The 21,636-nt window shown below is 47.2% G+C and overlaps 1 protein-coding gene across 2 annotated transcripts in view; it reads left to right on the forward strand.

The window, feature by feature from the left end:
* Window positions 1-8,022: 8,022 nt before the first annotated feature.
* The window catches only part of FGFRL1 (fibroblast growth factor receptor like 1), a 186,879-nt gene continuing 173,265 nt past the window's right edge, over window positions 8,023-21,636 (forward strand). The window contains exons 1-2 of one of the 2 annotated variants that reach the window (XM_068403947.1): window positions 8,023-8,104; window positions 9,237-9,346. In XM_068403947.1, coding sequence (XP_068260048.1) covers window positions 9,286-9,346 — 61 coding nt within the window. In that variant the 5' untranslated portion in view covers window positions 8,023-8,104; window positions 9,237-9,285. Of the gene's footprint in view, window positions 8,105-9,236; window positions 9,347-21,636 lie in introns of those variants that run through there. The other variant, XM_068403949.1, reaches the window with a different exon arrangement.

A 21,636-nucleotide genomic window follows, 5' to 3' on the forward strand; every position in this document is an offset into this window, starting at 1 on the left:
TGCTCAGGAGACAAATCCTGATGGCTGACCCCACAGAATCACAGAATCAACCAGGCTGGAAGAGACCGCTGGGATCATCGAGTCCAACCATTGCCCTGACACCACCATGTCAACTAGACCATGGCACTAAGTGCCATGTCCAGTCTTTTCTTAAACACATCCAGGGATGGTGACTCCACCACCTCCCTGGGCAGCCCGTTCCAATGTCTAATGACCCTTTCTGAGAGGAAAGGCTTCCTAATGTCTAACCTGAACCTTCCCTGGCAAAGCTTGAGGCTATGTCCTCTTGTCTATTGCTAGTTGCCTGGGAGAAGAGGCTGACTCCCAGCCTGCTACAACCTCCCTTCAGGTAGTTGTAGACTGCAATAAGGTCACCTCTGAGCCTCCTCTTCTCCAGGCTAAACAACCCCAGCTCCCTCAGCCATTCCTCATAGGTCAGACCCTCCAGACCCTTCACCAGCTTGGTCGCTTCTCGCTGAGGAGAGGGTAGCAAAGTTCTTCCACCCCACTTCTCGGCAAGCATCCCATTCCAGCCTCTCCTATTATTTTTATTTGCATATAGATAGAGAAAAAGAAAAGAGATTTCCTATGAGGATTGTTTCCGTATGGTTTTATGCATAATAGTAAACAAGGCATAGCTGTCGACTGTATAGTTAACATATTTTTGGTGGTGTTCCCATCCAGAAAATGCAGCTGCATTATATTCCTGATAAAGTGGAACGAATGTTCGGCTTCAGCAAGAATGTTAATAAATGAAAAATATTTCAAACAACACTGATTGAAGCAAAGTGTCGTTCCCCCCCACCACCCTCCTAAAATGCTTTATTTTTTTAGAGTTGCAAAAATTCTAATGCCTGACCTGGAAATCAGTGGATTTGTGCTCCTAGTTGTACCTGTATGAATCTGAAACGGCTTTATTGGTATCGGTGGGTTTGTCTGGACCAGCACCGCTGTCCCTGTGAGCAGGGGCTGTGTTCTTGCTTCCACCCTGCTTGATTACAGGTTCTTCCATCAGATAATTTGGGTTCTCTTCGTTATGGAGACCCAGCCAGAAAGGGGGAGGTTGTGTTGATACCACCTAAACTTAGCCAGTGCCCTTGATACGATGCATGTGGCTGTTGCCTAATATTCTATTGCTGACAATTAAAACACAAACATATAGTCATATTTTTGGATTAAACTGTACAAACATTTCAAAACAGTTTATACATGCAGATTTGTATGTTATCAGAGAGCACCACACAAGCACATGGAATTTATGGAAAATGCTGAGAGATTTGAAAGGAAATAGTTTGGGAAGTTGTCTTATTTTTTTGAACATAAATCCCCAAACAGTTTCCCTTAACATTCCTCACGTCTGTGCAGCAATTAATACTTGACATTTCTGTTTTTCACTCTGTCTGTTGATCTTGGGCTTTTTTTTTTTTGTTATTTTTCACTTGTCTTCTTTCATGTTTGCTACATCTGTTTGCTAAACCCAGCATCGATGCGTACAGACAAACTTCCTTGCATGGGAGGATGATATGAGGGAGCAATGAGAGGAGATTTAGGCCTTCAAAACTGTGGTGACCTCCTCAAATGAGATATTTAGATTTGGGGATGCATATTCAGAGTCTTCAGCTCAGACTACCTGGACTGAATAGTTGCTGCACAGATGAGTCTGTTGGCTTGATCAGGTTTTTTTTTCTCACTTTCAATGATTCCAATGGCTCCAGTGGGATTATTCTTGTACTAGCCAGATGTAAAAGGAAAGCAAAATCAAATCCTTCATACATCAGTGTCAGACTAACTCCAAGAAACCAGTGTTGAGTGATATAAAGGATAAGGGGCCTGAGGAAGGATGTGTTTATGGAGAACATTTGGAAACTTTAACTACTTGTAGTTTGAGCAAACACTGGGTAAGTGAACTGCCTGCAAACATTTAAGAGTGGTAAAAAGTACAGAGAATATGTAAATTGCTTGAGGTGATGCAATGGGATGTGAGAAAGAAGAATGAGACACAATTAAAGAAGGCAGAAGGAGTTCAGCTCTTTCAAACAAATGGCAACCTGGTTTGTCATGAGCTTTTTATACCATATTCCTCATCTGGATATCTGAGCACCTTCTGGGAGTGGTGAAATGGTGTGCTGAGCGTCAGATGTGATTTATTCCTGCTTTAGCAGTTACGATGGTGTAGTCGTTGGGTGGAAGGGAAGCAAATTTTGTTGGGAAAGGTAATATCTTTTGTTATGTCTGCTGAGAGAAGTTGGAGAAAAAGAAGATGAGGTCTGGGACTAGTGTGTCCAAAACCTTCTCTATGTTCTTCCATCTGTATTGCTTGATCTAAAACCCTTCCTTGTGCATACCTGTCCTGCAAGGAAGGAGAATTTTGCATGGATGGTAGTGTTCTATTATACTAGGACCTTTTTATGCGGAGCAGGGAAGGCTGTTTGAAGCTGTCACCCAGGGAACAGTGGTGTGTACTTCCCAGGGCTGCCCTGGGATGCTCTGGCTCTCCTACACAAGTGAGCTTTGCCTTCGAGAGGAGACTTCAGCGTAGCCTGGAGAGACAAGTTGTCCTCTGCTATAATCCAACTTGGAGACTTCAACTAAGCTGCTGAGCAGCATGTCACACAGAATCACACAGAATCACAGAATGGTTGGGGTTGGAAGGGACCTCTGGAGATCATCTAGTCCAATCCCCTGCCAAAGCAGGGTCACCCAGAGCACGTTGCACAGGGTTGTGTCCAGGCAGGTTTTGAATATCTCCAGAGAAGGAGACTCCACAGCCTCCCTGGGCAGCCTGTTCCAGTGCTCTGTCACCCTCAAAGGAAAGAAGTGTTTCCTCATATTCAGATGGAACTTCCCGTGTTTCAGTTTGTGCCCATTGCCCCTTGTCCTGTCACTGGGTACCACTGAGAAGAGTCTGGCCGCCTCCTTTTGACACCCACCCCCCTAAGGTATTTGTAAGTCTTGATAAGATCCCCTCTCAGTCTTCTCTTCTCCAAGCTGAACAGACCCAGTTCCCTTGGCCTCTCCTCATAAGAGAGATGCTCCAGTCCTCTGATCATCTTTGTAGTCCTCTGCTGGACTCTCTCCAGTATTTCCTTGTCTTTCTTGAACTGGGGGGCCCAGAACTGGACACAGTACTCCAGGTCCTAGCCACTGAAACCTTGAACTTAATTTGGCAGCCCTGGGAAGGCAGCATGAGGGACTCGTGCTGCCAACGAGATGTGTCCTCCTGGGCTGGGCTGGCTGGCGTTCCCCGAGCGCTGCCCACTCCGTGCTCAGGGCTGTCACGTTTCCCTAGTGCCAGGGAGCGCTGACACAGCGTGCCTAACCTGGCCAAGAGAGATAGGGTCTCCCGGCCAACTGGGGATGGTGGAAAGCATTTCCTGCAGATGCCGTCATGTGCAAATTTAGCATCAATGAGAAATCCAAGCACATTCTCCAGGCACAGTGAGACTGGGCAGCATGTGTGACCGGTCCTCAGGGGAAAGGCTGGGAACCCTCTCCTGGTGGTACTTTGGACCAAGACAGAGACCACAAGGTAGTGGAGGGATCATTTGTGCCTGTGAAAATCCTCGAAAGCAAGGGCCATGGGGCAGCGGGACCTCCCAGCATCCCCCACAGGACCCAAGGTTTGGTTGACAGGACATTTAACCCCATTTTACTGTTTTTTTTTCTCTGCCTGACAATGGTGTTAATACTTCATGTATAGAAGTTAACCTTATGCGTATGATGGACTGTTTGTTTCTTTGTGACACTGCTTAGAACAAAGCATACTCTAAGGGAATAAATGTATATGTGAAGAGAAGAAGTGTCATTTTTTATTAAGAAAAAAATACAGATTTCAGGACCACATCACCCTGGTCCATCTTTCTGCCTGCCCGTACCTCCTCTCTGAATATTACCTAGGTTATAACTAGGTCTCAATTACCACAGATAGGGAGATGGTGCTTCAGCTCTCATAAAACACCACTTTCTCTGAAAAAAGTCCGTTTCAGCCTTAACTGTAGACCCAAACGGATCAGCACAGTGGTGTGCAAATGGAAAGGTGTGTGTTGTGCTCCTTGTCTGCTTGTCTGTGACATTTTCTGTGCTGTCTTGTCACATGCCAAGCACTTTATCACAACTGATCCACCCAGGGAAATCTGCCCCATTAATCACGTTACTTACCTTTCCCTGTGTCCGGAGCGATCCCCTCAGCCAGGCATGCTAGATGGATGCTCAGGCTGACCCTGGGCGGCTGCTCCCCCCCAGTAACCTGAGGAGGGCTGCACAAACGGGGCGTCGGGCGGAGGGAATGCGCCTAATCCTGTCCGTGCCCTTCCATCACCTTCACGTGCTCGGTCAGCTGCGCCCAGCCGCCCAGTCCTGCATACCCTCCGCCCCAGTGGCATGTCCCCGTGGACCCGTGCCACAGGGCCTTGTGCTCCTGCAAGGCACCGTTGCCAGCCCAAGTCACTTGGATGGCCCCAGCCTTCTGGGGTGCTCCGTGTGATGGGGAAATTCAACGGCGTGGCTACCACCTGCAGCTTGAGAAAATCATTGAAGCAGGTTAGGAATTACAGCCCGGAGGTGGTGTGTCTCCCAGATCATCTGTAGGGGAAAAGAAAAGGCAAAACAATCAAGATGGAAGGGAGAAAATGGAGGAAAAGGGAGTTTATGATGATGGAGGTGAGCAGCTCCTGGGAGAAAAGAGGTCAGAAAGCTGGAAAAAGGCCAAACCATGGTTTCCAGACATGAGGAAAGTCATTCTCGGGATGCATGCTCACCAGACCATCACAGCTACGCAAAATCTGGAAACCCACAGTCTGGGAACAGAGCTTTGGGGACAACTGGGATACAAATGGACTGTTAGGCTGCTTCTCAGACCACGCAGAGACACGTACTTCATTGCTTAGTATTCGGTTTTGTTTGTCAGCTCCAGAAAGCTGTTTTCCCACAGCCTTGTCTGCATACTGTGGGGTGCAGGAGCAAACTGGGGCTGTTGACTTTCAGACTACTCAATCATCCTGCAAATTACAGCCAGCCCAGAGAAAACACAGCTCTGCATGTTTCCTTATTTAGGTAGAAGTGTTGGGAAAACAGCATGAGATTTTATTTCTGATAAACTAGGAGCTGTTTCAGGAATATTAATTATTTTTGTTGTATCAATGTTTTACACTTATTCCTCCACTGCTGTATTGGGAATGAGATAGATGAAGTCTACAGCACTGTTTCAGACTGTCTTTCAGGCATTCCAAAGCCCCTGCAAAAAAATAATAATTGTGCAGACTTTTTGGGGTCAGTAGGAGTTGTTTTCAGGTTATTTTAGCCTGGGGTATGGAAGCTGTGGGCTCCGTTCCCTGCCCCATGTAATCCCTTTGCAACATCACTTGGAGTCAGATTCTTAAAAAGCTTCTTGATGCCTAAAGACAGAGTCTTAAGGGGGATCTGAAGGTGTTTAGGCACCTGGATGCTTTTGAAAACCTTGTGTACCACCTCTGTAATCCTCCACGTCCTAGAACTTCCCACTGGTGAAGGGCTGCAGGAGGCATTTTGATGCTTTATAGGTGTATTTGGAGGAGGAATACCCACAGCCTGGGAGCTGTTGGAGCCCACAAAGGCACATGAGGGATTCTTCTAAAAGAAAGTGAGCACTGAAGGAGTGGATCCATCAGAGGATTTTTATATGCTGTGTCTAACCTGAGCTGGCTGCTCGGTGCTGGGCTTGGGCACAGCCTGGGTTGGAAGAAGGTCCCTTCTTCCAGACCTGAGCTGATTCAGGCCCAGGCAGAGTTCACCCAAGTCTCTAGACAGTCTGTGATGAGAAAGCCATGGTGTAGCTGGGAACTAAACCCTGGTCTCAGCGCATGACCTAGAAAAACAAGACGATGAGTAGGAGCTCTTCGATCGGGTCCTTCTAACCTGGTGGGAAACCCGCCTATGATGGGCAGGCATCCCACATCTGAGCCAGAGCTAAGGCTGCTTTGGACTTCAGTCTGCATGGGAACAGAAGGTCATGTAAATAGTTTTGGGGCCAGCTATTAGATGGTGATGTCCTTGGGACAAAGACCTTGACTCCTTTGTGGCGAAATGGCTAGGAAATGTTACACATCCTCCCTTGAGATGTAGCGTGTAGTCGAGCTCCCAGTCTGGTGCAAGTTGGAGTGATTTGATCAGAATCCATGGCATGAATATGACCATGTAGGTCAAGTCCTGAAGGTTTGCCTCAGTCAACACTGTCTTTGAAGTCAATGAGGCTGAAGTTATTGCCTGATAGGAAGAGTGGTCCGTCTGGGATTTCTCAGATGAATGAACTTTAATAATAAAAATGATGATATAAATATGTAAAATATAAAAACATTATTGTCAGCTGCTTTGTTTGTTTCTGGTTCAGGGGGTTTATATGTTTAGTCTTGAATGTTTTTCACATTGATTTTGTATATCAAGATTTAATGCTGTCAGGAACCGCTGAGTAAAAACATTTAGTAGTAATAATAATAATAATAGAGTGTGTGATTTCATAATCCTAACAAAACAGATAAGATGGAAGTTCCAACTACTTCTTGGCTTGGGGTTAGGGGTTCTCCTGGTGCATATTACATAGAATTAGTACTGAGACAGCTTCATTTTCATGGAGGCCTTCATGCTGGAGCGTATCAAATAAGAGATCTAATAAACAACACCACCAACAGTAACAGTGTTTCTCTCCGGATATAAATGTATAGCTATTGAGGTGGCTTTTTTTCCTGTCACTTGTTTAGTCTCTTTGGTGAATTCTGCCAGGTTGATTTTTACCCTGTGTGGAGAGCCATTTGCTGTAGGAGCGGATGCATCAGCCCAGTCCTGTTTGAGAGCAAATAATAAATAATTGTAACAGTTCATCTAAGGAACAGACGTCTCCACAGTTTATTTTCCAGTTGCGTTAGTTTGGTTCAGTCACTTTCTGGCACGATTTGCATCCAAGCCGAGAGATCAAAACGGCTTAGAAAGGGTGGGATCTCGCCCACCCGAACGCGTCCCCGTGGCGTGCCCCCTGCACCCCCCGGCTGTAGGGACCCTGATCTCTCCCTCGCTGCCTCCACGGTGGGTTTCTACGGACGGGGCTCTCGCCTTGCCTTGGGGAGAGGGGTGGCTTAGCAGGGTCGGGTTGTGAGGTGCATGAGGGGGGGCTGCGGGGCTGGAGGCCTCCACTGCCGCGGGCTGACGAGGTGGCTCCAGAGGGTGCGTGGGGGGGGATGCTGTGGGGCACAGCGGGGCACAGCGCTGGCACCGCTGCCCCGGGGGGCTGCGAGGCACACGAAGGGGTGGCGCGGGGGGGACTCGACAGCGCTCGGGGGCTCCCCCGCCGTGGGGCGCGGAAGGGAGGGGGGGGGGGGGTGGGCTGCGGGGCGGGCTGCTCCGCACCCAGGCGCGTACGGAGCTCGGCGGGTCCCGGGCGCTGTCCTGCGCTGCCCCCGCAAAGGGTTAAGGGGAGCGGCGGCGCGGAGCGGGCCGGCGGGGAGGGCGGGGGCTCCCGGGGATTGGTGCGAAGTTTGGAGCGGGGCGGCACCGCCCCGCCCTCCGCGGCGGCTCTGCCCCCACAGCCACAAAGCCCTGCAGGGAAAGTTGCTTTATCGCTTGTTTCTCTCGCCCCGGCTCTCCCCCCCCCCCTCACCCCTACCCCTACCCCTCCCCTTCCCCAGCCCCTTTCCCCTCCTCCCCTCGCTCCTTAAACGGGATTCCGGCTGGGCGAGCCGCGGGACGGCATCACCGGGCATCCCGCGGCGGCGGAGCCCCGGCGGGTCTGTCAGGTCCCCGCTCTCCCTCCCCGCGCACACACGCTCAGCCCGACCCGGAAAGCAGGAAAAATAATTTACGAGGTTTCCCCCCTTTTCCGTAGCTCCTCGCCCGTGGCTCCCTAGTGGAAAAATCGCCCCGGGGGGGTTGGTAAAAAGCCGGTGGTGAAGCGGGGAGAGCCGCTCCGTGGGGAGGGCACCCCCAAGGCAGCGGGCAGCCCCCAGCCGCCCCCGGGGGGGGATGAGGTAGAGGCCGGCGGCGGAGCGCCCGCCGGGCGCCGTGGCCGCGGAGGGCATGAGGCGGCGAGCGGCGGGGATGGGCACCAGCGCTCGGTGCTAGAGCCCCGGCAGCAGCCAAGGTAAGTGCCCCCCACACCACCCCCCCTTCCCCCGGCCGGGAGACCCCCGCCTGGGTCAGCGCTGGGGCGGGGAGACACTAACAGCTGGGAGCCGCCGGGGTAGCCCCGAAGCGGGGAGCAGCACCAGGTGGCATCGCGCCGGGTGTCACCCTTCCCCCCCCCAGCTTCCCTTCTCAGACCCCAATTCCCGGCTGCGAATATCCCGTTACCGGTCGCCGCGGGGCTTGAGCCGCTCTGCGCCCCGCGGGACCCCGGGCTCCTGCCCCGGGGGGAGCCCCCTCGCCTGCCCGGCCCCCGCCGCCCTCCCTCCCTGCTCCCCGCTGCAAATTGGGAAGCTAATGGCAAAGCGTCCGTATTTGCTTTGCTGGATGCTGTACGCGGGTTGTTGTGTGTCCTGGGGGCACGGAGTGTTTAAACCGGGGAGTTTACAAGGGTGAGGAATTCAGACAGTGTTTAGAGAGTGAGAGTTTTAGGAGGAGAACAGGGTGTAATTAATGTAAACCTGATCTACCCCGGGTTTGCGTATCACAGCGAAGGCATCTTGAAGAATCTGGATAATTAAGTGCGGTTTCGCTTTGGGACGCACCTCTGGAGCACACGGGAACAAGTGGGGCTTGGCGGGGGGGAGCAGAGGAAGGGAGAAATCAGTGCTGTTCAGAGAAGTTGTGGAGTGGAGGAAGGCTCGTACCCAGAGCGGAGCCTGTCTGAGGGGCATTGAAGCAGCAACACGAAGTTTTCTGGGCTCCTGATGGGAGAGGTAACATTCCTCCTCCCCCTTCCCCAAGTTCCTCCACAAATTGTTAACCTGAAATCTTGTTTTATGGCCACTTGCTAGTGTTTTGTTTGCCTTCCAGACTGGTTCTGTACAGGATACCAAAGAATTATGCATTAACTGTAAACTTAGAGGAGCTTGCTGGCCTCAGTGGGTTCTTGATTTATATCAGGCTAAAACAGAGAGGAGGGCAAAGTTTTACTTGCTGAGCGCCAAGGAATGAATTACAAGTACGTTGATCTTTCATTTGCTGTCTCTACTCTTAAGTCTTCGCAATAGGTTTTAAAACTCTGCAAAGCTGTAAGTTGTTTGGGTTTTTCCCCCCAGTAATTATTTTGCTTTCCTTTTCCCTGCCTCCAGGTCTGAGAGGACGGTAGCCCGTACGATACGGCGGGATCTGGTTTTCAAAATGGAATTGCAGCTCGCGCTCCTTTTCGCAGGGATAATTGCATTTTCGGACTCGGCGAGAGGTAAGGAGACCGCGCTTTCTGCAGACGCTCTGTGACTCGCACCCTTCCCCCTGCTCTGCTGGGCTCGTGCTCCGCAAACACCCACAGTGCCCTCAGAGGGACCCCGTAAGGGAGTTGCTGTCTGCGCGGACTCGTCCCCTGTACGTTGTTTATCTGCGCAGGGGTGCAGCTTCGTCCCCACATGTGGTGCTTTCTTACCTGCGTGTTTCGGGGCCATCGGTTTGGATGGAGTGCGGTCGCTCTGGGTTTGCTGAGGTCTCTTAGGTGCAGGTGAACTTCTAGGGGCTTTTCTTGTACATGTGTAAAAATACACAGATAATTTTAAAGAAAAGCAACTGCATTCCTCTGTGGATCAGAAATACCTCTCCCCTCCTGTAATCCCTCCAGCCTCTGCCCTGTATATTCCCACTAGCAAACTAAACAAACACATCCATTAACTTCCTCAGTGACAGACAAATGACAGTTCCCAACAGCAAGAGCGTATTTTAACACTGGGGCTCCAGCAGTTGATCAGATTTCAATAAACAGGTTACCCTACCAGAGGCAAATTGAAAAACATTGACCTGGGAGCGATGGGGAGGGGGTGGAAAAAATGAAGTTTCTTTATGGGAAGGTGCTTTAAGCAAAGCTCTGGGATCAGAGTGGAAGGAGCGGTGGCCTTTCCTCCGCTCTCGCCTGGGTTGTACCTTGGTGGGTGCTGTCCCTGGAAAGCCTGAATGAGAAACGATTCTTTCAGCTGCCCCGGCTCTAGTCACAAAGGAGGGGCTGCATTGTTCCAGGAGAATGGGGGTATGGCTTTAGGATGCAGATTGCTCCAGCTGCAATTCCCAACAGTATCAGAGTTGCATGAATTGTTGAAAGACCTTTAAATCACCCAGCGCCATGGAGTTGCGAATTAAAAGGTTTAAACTTGCCCTTAGCTTGGGCCGTAACTTGCCAAAAATAAACCTTGGGGGTGAGGGTGGAAAAGGAGAGGGGGAGCGTTACTCTAAAACCCCAAGGTTTGGTTAGTGTGTTGCTTTTTTTTTTTTTTTTTTCCTTCTTGGCATTGGCTCCCAAGCAAATATTTTATGGAGGCAAAAGCACTATAAAATGATTCAGCTGGAAGCTGGATGAAAAAGAAAACAGTATATAGGCTGTAAGTCCTGCAAGTCTGAATTCCAGGCAAGGTTTACAATGGAGACTCAGTTTAAGTTGTAGGCAATGGGCAGCAGTGTATGAATTAAGATGACCTCATGGATGTATATTATTGCAATGGACCTGAGAAGTTGGTGGAGTTCCGGAAAAGATCTGAAGTGGGCAGGAGAAGACAAAAAGATTTTTGTCTCTGTTGTGAGCTGAGTATCGGCTGCTTTACTGGCTGACCCTGTTTAAATTTGGTTTGCACTTGTCTCACTCGTACTCTTTTATTGCCCCTGGCAAATGAAGTGCTGTGGGCTGTTGTCGTGTGAAGAAGTGACAGAAAATTAACAGCGGTAATTTCAGGACATCATTGTTTTTCCTATGGAACGGTCTTTTTAATATGATTTTGATAGGATTGTATTGGTAGTTGGGTTATTTGAACTCTTCAGAGCTGGAAAAATCCATCCTGCAAGTGGATGGAGAAATGGTCCTGGTTATTGAAAATGACATAGAAATAGAGTTTAAAACCCAGGGTCAAACCCATGAAAAATATCATTCATTCATGTGCTGATATCAAGAGAGGGAAAGTGAAGAAGAAAAAGGTGTCATTGCTGTAAAAATAAATAGACAAAACCCTAACATTTAAATCCCACTTTGCACCTTGTGAGGCTGAGAGTATTCTTGAGAGCGAAGGACGTACATGAAAGATCAAACTTTTAAGTGAGCAGAGGTGAGACACGCTCCAGCACGTTGTAGCCTTATTTTGTGCTGTTGAATATCCCCAATTATTAGGTTTTTACACTGGGATAACTTCAGATTTTTGGAAAAATGTGCCCAGTTGTTAACGTGCTTGCGGATTTTTTTCCGAATAGTATAATACGGTGGGTTCGGCCGCTGGAGATGTATCAATGTTACCTGTTTCAGTCGCTTGGGTTTTATAGACAGTTCTTTGGCCAAATCTCAGCCTGAGGTCGCGAGGCTTTACTCCGGAGGAAGAAGGACTCTTTGTTTTGGCCAAACCGCGTTTAATATCTGTATCCCGATTGCAAATGAGACGTGTGTGGCCCAAAGCGTGCCAATGCCTCCTAATCCGAGGCATCAGAAGTTAAAGAGGTGCTGAGGAGGCTCTCTGTGAAAGTGCTGGTCCTTCTCTTCTACTCTTATTAGGCAAAAGTAGCTTCTGCTGGACTTAGGATGTTAACTTGGAGCTGGCCGGTTGCGTGGCCGTGTTCGGGGAAGGGCTGTGCTGTGGTGCATTTGCACAAGGGGGCAGAGTTAAGTTGCCCACGCGCTCCGGCTTTGATATTTCCTGACAGTTGAGTGCTCAGCTGCAATCTTCCATTAAATGTTATGTTGTATTATTTTTACATCTTTATTTAGGTGATGCCTTTTAAGGCGAAGGGCCCTGCAGGGATGGTTGGTTGGGCTAATACGGCAGCTTTGCCTGGGGGCGTTTTTCCAGGTTTGGAGCTGTGCCTACTGGCTCCGTCCCTTCTTGTGAACCAATGTGTCACATCGCCGATGCAAAAAAGGACATGACATATCTTAGAAAACCAAGATAAACTCTTAAGAAAGAGGCAATACGTTCAAAGTATCCACACAAAGCAGAGAACATGTCTGACTTTAGAGGTCCAGGTGCAGAACTCTCGCTGTCTGAAGGGATGAAGGGTGAGGTAGCTCTGGCGAAGTTTGAACCAATGCTTTTGGTGCTGAAATTTAAAGACTTTGGCTAAGGGCTTGTCTACACCTGCAAATGCACTGGAATAACCCTTCCAAAAAACTTAATCTGGAATAACTCCCCCAGTGACCAATCTTATTCCAGGCTAAGCATCTCCTGGAGGGAGCCTGTACCAAAAAAGTCTTCCTCAGGAGCTATTTTGGTAAATATCCAAGCCCCTTCTTTACCTTGTGAGTGAAGACAAGAACTTCTGTGCACAGAAAATCCACTCTTTGAGAACAAAACCTGCATGCTGTGGTTTTCTAAGAGGGACTATGCCTTCTGGCTGACAGTCCAGACGTAGGGCAGCAGCTTCAGCCCTATTGCCAGCTGCACCAGATCATGTCAGCCCTGAACCTGGGATAATAGCGCAGGTCCGGTGGCTCGTCCCTCATGTCACTCCATTCCCGTTCTCTCCAAGCAGCCCTATGCTGGGCATGAAAGTCCTCAGCGTGTTGCCCTGGCCCTCCTCCGTGGGGATGAATGCCATCTTGGATCACTAACCTTTAGTGACTATGTCCTGCAGCAATGTAGCTCCTACCGCTCCACACCTCCGGTCGGATACAGGTAATACAATCTGATATTTTCCTGCCTATGTTATCTCAGTGACACACAACGCAATATTTGTTCCAAATCTGTCAGGTTGCCATCGTATTCGCATTGGTGACCGTATATGGTCAGATTGGGATGTGCTTGGCTTGGTCCCGTGGCTTAAACAAGATTTCGTATGGTATGTTTAGAAGTTTTTGGTAAGAGCAGTAACAACCCTCCTGTTAGCAAGTAAACTGATATTCTGCTGGAAACTAATTAGTTTGGATGTTGATTTCATTTTCGGTGCATTGCGTAGGGAGGGGAAGAACGGGACCTTAATTGCTTTCTGCTCTGGCACTTCTTTGTGCGACACTTGGCTTGCAAACCTGGTTGATGCCTGCTTTACAGGGAATTTGCTGGTAGAGCCACCTCAAAATTCAACGGTTTTGTGCAGAAATAATGTTATGTGCCACTTCTGTTTCTCTGAATATTGGAGAAAAGGGAATAGGACGCTAGAAGGTTTTTTTTGTTACTTGGGAGTTGAGGTCTTCATTCTGGGGAACATATTTACCATTCTGTAACTTTGGGGTTTATGAGAGTGAATGGTAGTAAATGTGGAAAAGATAAATAATGATAATATAAGAGAGAGGGTTGTTGGCTTCTGTTTTACTCCTTTATTCTTGTTGCATGGTTGTTACCAGATATAACAATTAGGTAATTTCTCACTTGTGAAAGAGAAGCATGTTCAGATCTGACAGCCCGATTCGGATTTTATGTAAGTCACTGCACATCTTCTGGTTAAGTCTGGGGCATTTTTTGGATCGTGCTCTTGGAGAACTTGCTCATGAATAATCTGTCAGCATGACTTGTACCTAGAGTCAACATGACGATCTAAGAAAACCCTGGTTATTTTTTTAAACCCCGGTTCCTCCCTTCTTCTGCGGCTGTCGGCCGCTTTAAATTGTGGTTCAGTTTAAACATAAAGTACAGTGTGCGTCATGCTGGAAAATTAGGGTTGATTTTATTTTTTTTTTTTATTAGGAGTATTACAAAGCTCGGCAAATTACTCAAATACATTTAGATTTTCCTTAAAGTTTTTATAAGTTTGTTTTCCAAGTCCATATGTTTCTTTGACCTTCATTAAAAGACGCAATCAGCAAATTAAAATACGTCTTTTCTGTGATGAGCTTGTACACAGCAAAGGCTAGACTCCAAAGTCTGACTATTAGACACAGAAGAAACTTTCATGTGCCATGAGGTGGTGCTTGAGAAATTACAGGAAAATGGCTCTTTCAGGAAAAAAATGTCATTCAAAAACAAAACAAAAAAAAGCAAAAGTGACACTTGCTAGCAAGTTTTCAAGGTTTGGGACCATCGACACTGATTTATTAACTAAAGGTGAAGTTTTTCATTTGGCATGAATTGGCTGATAGAGCTGATCTTTTCCAATGACCCGTCTGATAATTCCTTCTTGAGCATCTCTCTCGCCATGAGTGACGCTGGTACATCTGGGTTCAGAATACTCGTTATGGTGTAGTGGGAATGCAGCAGAGATGGTCACTGTCTGCCTGTGCAATTTTGGATTAATTATTGGAAGAGATAATAATTTCTACCGAAAGGGGAAAATAATAATGCAGAGGTTCTCTTGTGCCTAGAGTGAATTTAAAAAAAAACCCAACCTTTAGTCATAGCTTTATTTATTCAGTGGGAGTAGAACCAGTGCAACTTTCTGATTTTCCTGAGACATGAAGCTCCTACTTGTGTCTGCAGTGACTTGTAAAATCAGGCTGCTCAAAGGGACTGTGCAAATGTATCCCAGCGTTACAGGAGTCAGTGGAAATGCTTCTTCCTCCCATTTCTTTCATTAACCTGCTCATTTTGTCTTGTTTCAAGGAGTTTGTCTTTCATCTGACTTCTTCCTGTGTTTTCTGGTGGGCTGCTCAAGCTGAATTGCATTTGATCTTGTTTTGAACGTTTAATTTGGATTTGTATTCCTTTTCTTGTTCTCTGTAGTCAGCTTTCTCTAATAATAATGCCTCCATACATATTTAGCTATGTTGACCTGTCCTAATCTTTTGCACCAAGGTGGAACATTTTTTGACATATAAGGGACTTTTTTGAAGAGTAGAGCCGGCGTGAATGTCGAAGTTTCAAAGACCACTGTCTGATGCAAACCTGTTGAGCCTGGTGCTCATGCGTAGCAGCCGTGGTACAAACGTAGAAGAAAAATATTTCCAAAAGTAACCTTGAATAATCTGATCCCACTGCCCTGATGTCGTATGAGATACACAGATGCAGCCCATGCCAGTTTTAACAGGTTAGGACTTGATTCAGAGCCTGGGAGTGTTGGTGCCGTGACTCCTACTCACTCTCATGTGCTTTGGATCATCCCTGAAGGATGACTTACACAGATTATATGTGGTATCGACCTCTGTATGGATCCCTCGTACGACGGCAGAAGAGATGTGGGCTAAGTGTGATATTTTGGATGTTGCCATTCACCTGCTTGACCAGACAGCTTGGACTAAATTTTTTTATTCTAGAAATGCATTGCTTCTGCCTGCTGCAAGCTCTCGCTGATGGCTGGCGTGTGCGCTGCCAGGGCTGAAAGCAACTTGGAAATTCATTGCTTTAACTTTGGGTCGCTGCAGAGGGGTTTATCCCCAAAGAAAGGGTGCAGTTCTGTGGGCGGTGTTGCTAGGGGTGGGGGGGACTGAAGACTGGCCAGAATGTTATTTAACAAGTTAATATATACAGTTTGCTGCTGAATCCATTCACATCTCTGATATTTTTTTTTCCCCTTCCGAGTCAAACACGGGCTGCATAGAGTTTGGTTGGTTGCCCTGATTACACAGTCCGCCCATTGTATCGCAGTAGAAACACAGTATCCAGCAGTGCTGCGAATAACTGAACATTTTTATTTCATCCCAACCACTCCAATTTTCAGGAAGAAATTCAGCCACTAACTTCAGGCTACTTCTTCCATTAAGTGTTCAAACTTAATTTTGAACTTCACGAACGGAAGAAAAATGTAAATTGGGAACAGAGGCTTCTCAGAGCAGGTTAATGTTTCTCAGGACTGCTGCACCTCTATTCTCAGCCTCTCTGAGTGGCTTCTAGCTCAATGGGACCCAAAATAATTTCTTCTTATGTCTGGTAAATTTATTTAATGAAAGATTTACACAATCTTGAGTATCCTGTCAAGTGATTGAGAAGTGAGTAATGCAAGAGGTGTCATACCCTAGATGCCACTTGGGTGGTATTGACTTTGGTGGGTATTTTAGAAGCTGTCAGTACTTGTGCATGTCAGATAAAAACACAGGACCAGCAGACAAATGCAGAAATGTGGATTTAATTTGTGCAATAGGCATTTTCTTAAATTCATATTCTTGCTGGGTTTGCTTGCACATGCCCCATGAAGTGATGACTGTAAGAGTTTGGTACTGGCGTTGTGCAGACTCTTCATGGCAGTTGCGGGCTTGCTAGCTCTGTGCAGAACAAGATATTCGGGAGAGGGGAAAAAAGCTGGAGGAGAACGTAGAGGGAAATGTAAGCATTAGCCAACCTCCAAGAGAAAATTTAGGCCAGATTAGTGCAGTGCTGCTCTTGAGACCTGGTGCAGCCAGGCCTCGGGAGAGGATCTGGAGCGGGCAGCGTGTGTACTCTGAAGAGGATGTTGGGATGTGGCTTTTGCAAATCTGTGCTGTATTTCTTTTTTTGCCTGTGTCCTCCCAGGTGCCCCCATGTCATTAGGTACAGGTGTGATGCTTAATAGGCTTTTGATGAACGTGTGACTCTGGGTAGAAGCATTCTATTGTAAAAGGAGGGGTTTTCATTGTGGTTGCTAGTATTTTACTGTTGCCTTGTATGGATTTAAATCTTCCTTTTTCTAGACAGAATTGGATGGGGTGAGGCCAAATCAACCCCAAAGGAGGGAGAAGGGACAGTTGCTTAGCCCCACCAGCCTCCCAAAGCTGAACCAGCCAAACTACAGGAGTTAGGCTGCTGCAGGTGCTGCAGCACTGTGAACTGGTTTCTTTTCCTCCTTTTTTTCTTCTTGACTAATGGATTTGTGTGAGTTGGAGTAATTGAGGAAGCTATTTTTCTCAGCGGTTGTTCTCACCTAAACAGATCTGTTAACACTGGTTAAGCAATGACAAGTGTCAGACGAGTTACAGGTGTATGAACTGCATGTCAAGGATGGAAGAGTTAATGAGTAACAGGGTAAACCTCTGGACACTGTGGAATATCTCCCCAGGGATATGGCAGGCTCTCTGTGGAAGAATGCCTGTTTGGCATCGACCGGTAGATGTAAAACTGGTGGCTAAAACTCTTTCAGAGTGTGGATACACGACCGAGAGAGGATGCTATGAGCCGTCGCGCTTGCCTTCTGTGTGGATCAAAATCATTCATGTTCTTTCATGTTGTGCAGATTAACACAACATTTTGGTGGCAATCACAGTGTCTCTTTAGCCAGACAAGTAGTATTAAGAAGTGTTCAATGTATTTTGGGGCAGTTTGAAGAGAGAAACTGTGAGAAGATTTGCTAGCTCCACTAGCATATGGAGATCAGGCTCTGCTCTGATAAGTCGTTTCATATTTTAGTATTCAGGGTCAGAAATTACTCACCATTACAAAGGTGATAGTCCCTTTAGGTTCAGTGAGTTGTGGCTGAGTAGCTGTGAGTAAGATTTAAATTTATAATCCTACCAGAGAGCAGAAATTGGGGCCTTGTAAGACCAGGTTGTGTTTCAGTTCTGTACAGTGTGGCACCAAGCCATGGGAGGGTTCATCGTGATCTGCAATAGTTAATATAAAACTAGATTAACAGATCAGAGCTGATGAGTATCTTTCCTCCTCCTCATATTCACAACCAATCAGAAATGCAGTATTGCCGGGGTTAATTTCGTTAAGGGCTAATGAGAGTGGAGCTTTCAGCTTAATCATAGCTGTGACAGGTGTTTCCTTTTCCTTGACAGGTTTGATTGACAAGGAATCATAAACCTACTAGGGAGATATTTGCATATGCAGAGGAACTGGCTTTGGACAGTGGATTTCTAGTTGCCGGATTTGTTATCTGAAAATGTTTGCCACTGCTCTCGGCACACATCTACTGTTTCTGGGCTACAAAGAGACACAAAGAAGTGGCAGAGGCTAGTCAGAGTGTTTTGCTCAGGGGCTGGAGAAACCATAAGATAGGGACAGGTCAGTGTTTTATCTAGACCAGAGCAAGGTCCTGCTTGTGTCACTAAGCAGAATGCTTTTCCTGATTCCCTGCCTGCTCAAACAGGGGTAGGACAGAGGATTTGGAGGATTTCAAGGAGTATTTTATGACAGTGCTATATACAGGATTAATGCTGGCCTTGGAAGTTCATTGAAAACACCAGAGTAGTCCTTCTGGCAACAGTAAAGTAGCCTCAGGATATTTAATTTGAAGTTCAATTCAGGGCTTTTTTCCTCATGAGTACTCCTGTTGGGAGGGGGATCGTAGGTTCACAGGGATGGGACTCTGTCCCTTTTCCTCATGTTTATCCACTGATCCCAAGGAAGAAAACAGCAAGGTGTTACTCAAAAGTAGTCACAGCAATAAACCTGTATATTTAGAATACTTATTGCTATTTATTGAGAGTTTCCAGTGAAGAAGAAAAAAAAAAGACACCTAAAGAGTACTGCTCAGCATAGGCAGTGTTCGTCTTCTAGAGTGTCCAGAGAAAAAGCTTGTCCTTCTGAAGACCACAAACTAGCTAAGTGGAGTTTGAGGCTTATTTTTCTTTTATCCTAGAAAATCCAATAAATCCAGTAAATTCTTTCAGTGTGGTCTTCCAAGAGTTTTTCAACTTCGTCTGACTCACAGATTATTTGAGTGCCATTATAGACTAGGGGTCAAGCAAGTTAATTCCCAGAACAGTATGCTGCCCTGTTTTCAAACTGTGCTAATCAGGGTTTTGAGTCAAAGCATGGTAGTTTGCTTAGTGAAATTATTTTCCTGTTAGAAAATTACAAATAGGCTCTGACTATTCGTATTGGCTTCAGTCACTGGAACACTTGCATCACATGTGGAGCAAAGCCCCCGGGGATGTATTCGCCGTGGATCGGGCACTGGTGGGGGTTCATTTCAGAGCTCCTAAGATTGAACTCGTGAAAAAAGGCTGAAACCTTATTAAAAAAAAGGAAAGAAATTGTGAAGATCGGATTTATACCTCCAGCAGGACAGAGGGAGGGCTGCGTGGAGTCCATCCGAGCTGTAACGTGAATGTCCTTTCCCAAAGGAGACATTTGGTGGAGTTATTCGGTTACCTCTCCCCCTCACCTTTTTGTAATTGACTCTTGTTTACTTTTTCCTCCTCCTTTCCCGAAGTTTATTACCACTGTTTAGGCAGAGGAAATGAATTAACATAATTTACTGTTTTTTAGAACAAGACACATTCTCTGCCTGTACGTATACACGCGCTCGCAGTCGCCCTCCCAGCGCTGCGCAGAGGAGTGTGTTTACAGAGTCTGGGTCCATTTAGGGAGAACAATACCCTGATTATGGAGGGCAGCCTTTTAGTCCCAGAAACCAGAAGGAACCATTAGCTTCAAGCAGCTACTGCCCCTTGAAGGTACAGGCGGTGCGAGCTGCTTGAATGGGGGAATAAATCTGTTGTGGACACAAACCAGAAGCATTGTTTTCTGCGGAAGTCGATTTAGGGGTGGGGGTGAGAAATGGTGCTGGACAAACCAAGCACCACGTTTAAGATCTACCAGCGGGCAGAGAGATGTTGTGGCTTCCAGCTGTGAGATTTAACAGGGAATTATTTGGTGCTTGCTGGGCTGGAGAGGTTGGGTGGGAAGAAGATGGTAACTGAGCCTCCAAGTGTTTTTGGATGGGCTGAGTTGGGTTGAAAGGTGCTGTTATGTATGAAATGCTGGTCATTTCTAATTGCAGTCGTGCACCTGTGCCTGGTGGATAATGCTGGAGCCATGTCATATGGAGCATTTGCTTCACGTGATGTTGGGAAAGGTCAAGCACTTGATTTCTGTCCTGCTAAGTTGGGTCATTAGCGGCACAAATAGGACCCCCCTTCTTCTGCCTGACCGCAGCCGCTCAGACCCTGGCAGTAAATGCTTCTCAGGTGTGATTTCATGTCAGCTGAAGATGACCAAAGTTGACCCCACCACCATTCTGTCCTTGTCCTGCTCTACTTCCAGCCTTGTGACTCCCTTATGCCAGTGTGGGAGCTCTTCTAACCTTTCTGTTGGGTGTTTTGGGGAGCCAACCTGGAAAAAAAAGTGGAGTTAAATTGTTATAGGAGCATGACCTAAGCTCATGGGATATCGCAGTGTGACCACAGGCAGCAAGTCTTGTGGCAGGAAGGCTCAGTGCTTTGGAGGACTGAGCATTTATAAAATGACTCTTTGGGCATGTAAAAGGCAGCAGGGTCCACACTGCAAAATGTAGCATTACCTGGGGGCAGTGAATGTGAAGACCAGAAAAATCAGATTTGGATCCTGGGTCCTCCCTCAGTGGATCCCATCAGAAAAAGTGTGCATTACCCTGGTAGAAGCTTCTCATCCAGAAGTAGTTTGTGCCATTCTGAACATGCAGTAATTATTCCTCATTGAGTTTTGCTCTTGGTTCAGCTCAGTCAGAGGGTAGCACATCGCTGACCCTTCTGCATTGGAAGATTCCAGCTTTCACACTCTATATAACAACAATTTTCTGTTTGTCTCAGCGTTCCCCTGAAATTTGGAGTGCTTTATAGGAAAATGGGAATCTTCCTTCCTCCATCCTCTGCTTTTGGCTTCTGAGGGAGAAGGATCATTTTGGGGAGCTGGGAGATGGCAAGCGAATGCTGCCAGCATTTGCTGGCCTTCCTACGGCATTGCCTGCTGCAAGGAAGGAGCTGCTCCTTCAGGAGGAAGCTGGCAGCAAGGACGGACTGCAACCAGCACTGCTGGTGATCAGGTTCCCTCCGGTCCAAGCACAGTGTGCATCAGCTCTGGTATCAAGGTGAATGGGGTACGTCACCCAGGCCTGAGAGGGAGCCAGGTTCCCCCTGCAACCTTGGCTTCATCTCTGCGTGGACTTCTGACTACTGACACGGCTTCAGGGGGTTGCAAAAATAACGCAGAGAAAACAACTTGTGGAAAATACTCCCCGCGGGCGAAAATATTTTTCCAGGGGAACAGAGCCAGTAGGCTAAACAGGTAAAGCTGCAGGGCTGCATCAACAACGCTTTTAGGGGTTTTCTGAGGAGGCAGGGGGGTGTTTGTGTTGGCCTGTGAGATGTGGTGGGTGAATTCTGTCTGGGGATGACTGGCGCACGTCTAACGTGGTGAACCATGACCCCGCACCCCTGAGAAACCGTGGCTTTTGCTTGCTTGTTGATGCAGTTTTTTGTAGAGAGGGGAAGATGCTGGTGCATGTCCCAGGACCCGCGTAAAGGCTGCTGGGGTTACTCTGTGTTGGAAGACTAAACTCTCGTACATTATGGAAAATCAGAACTTGGTACTAAATAATTACAACTATCCCAAGGCAGCAGGGATGTGGTTTTTTTTTAAATACCCTTTGAAATCTGCCAGATCTTCTCAGGCCTGGATGATGCAAGAGGGGCAAGTGTCAGTCCCTGTGTGGGCTCATGGACTTCAATGAGGGCAAGAAGAACAGGGCAATAAGAACCCGTCCAAGGTCCATCCCTTGGTGTGAGGGTGTGCAGCGATCAGTGGAAAAATGTGAATCTTGGCAGCAGTCCCTGATTCAAAATATCTGGGAAACACTGAGCCGGGAGGTTGAAAATACATCTTTGGGGTTTCTTTCTCCAGAAGGAAAAACAGTGTCGAGCTTCCACTGAGACAAGTGTTTGAAAGAAAAAAATGTGCCAAGTAGTATTAAAAGAGAACAGCTTAGTTATCAGACACTAATTGAAATAACATCAGA

The sequence above is a fragment of the Nyctibius grandis genome, chromosome 6 (genome assembly GCF_013368605.1).
Source record: "Nyctibius grandis isolate bNycGra1 chromosome 6, bNycGra1.pri, whole genome shotgun sequence".
Classification (NCBI taxonomy): Eukaryota; Metazoa; Chordata; class Aves; order Nyctibiiformes; family Nyctibiidae; genus Nyctibius; species Nyctibius grandis.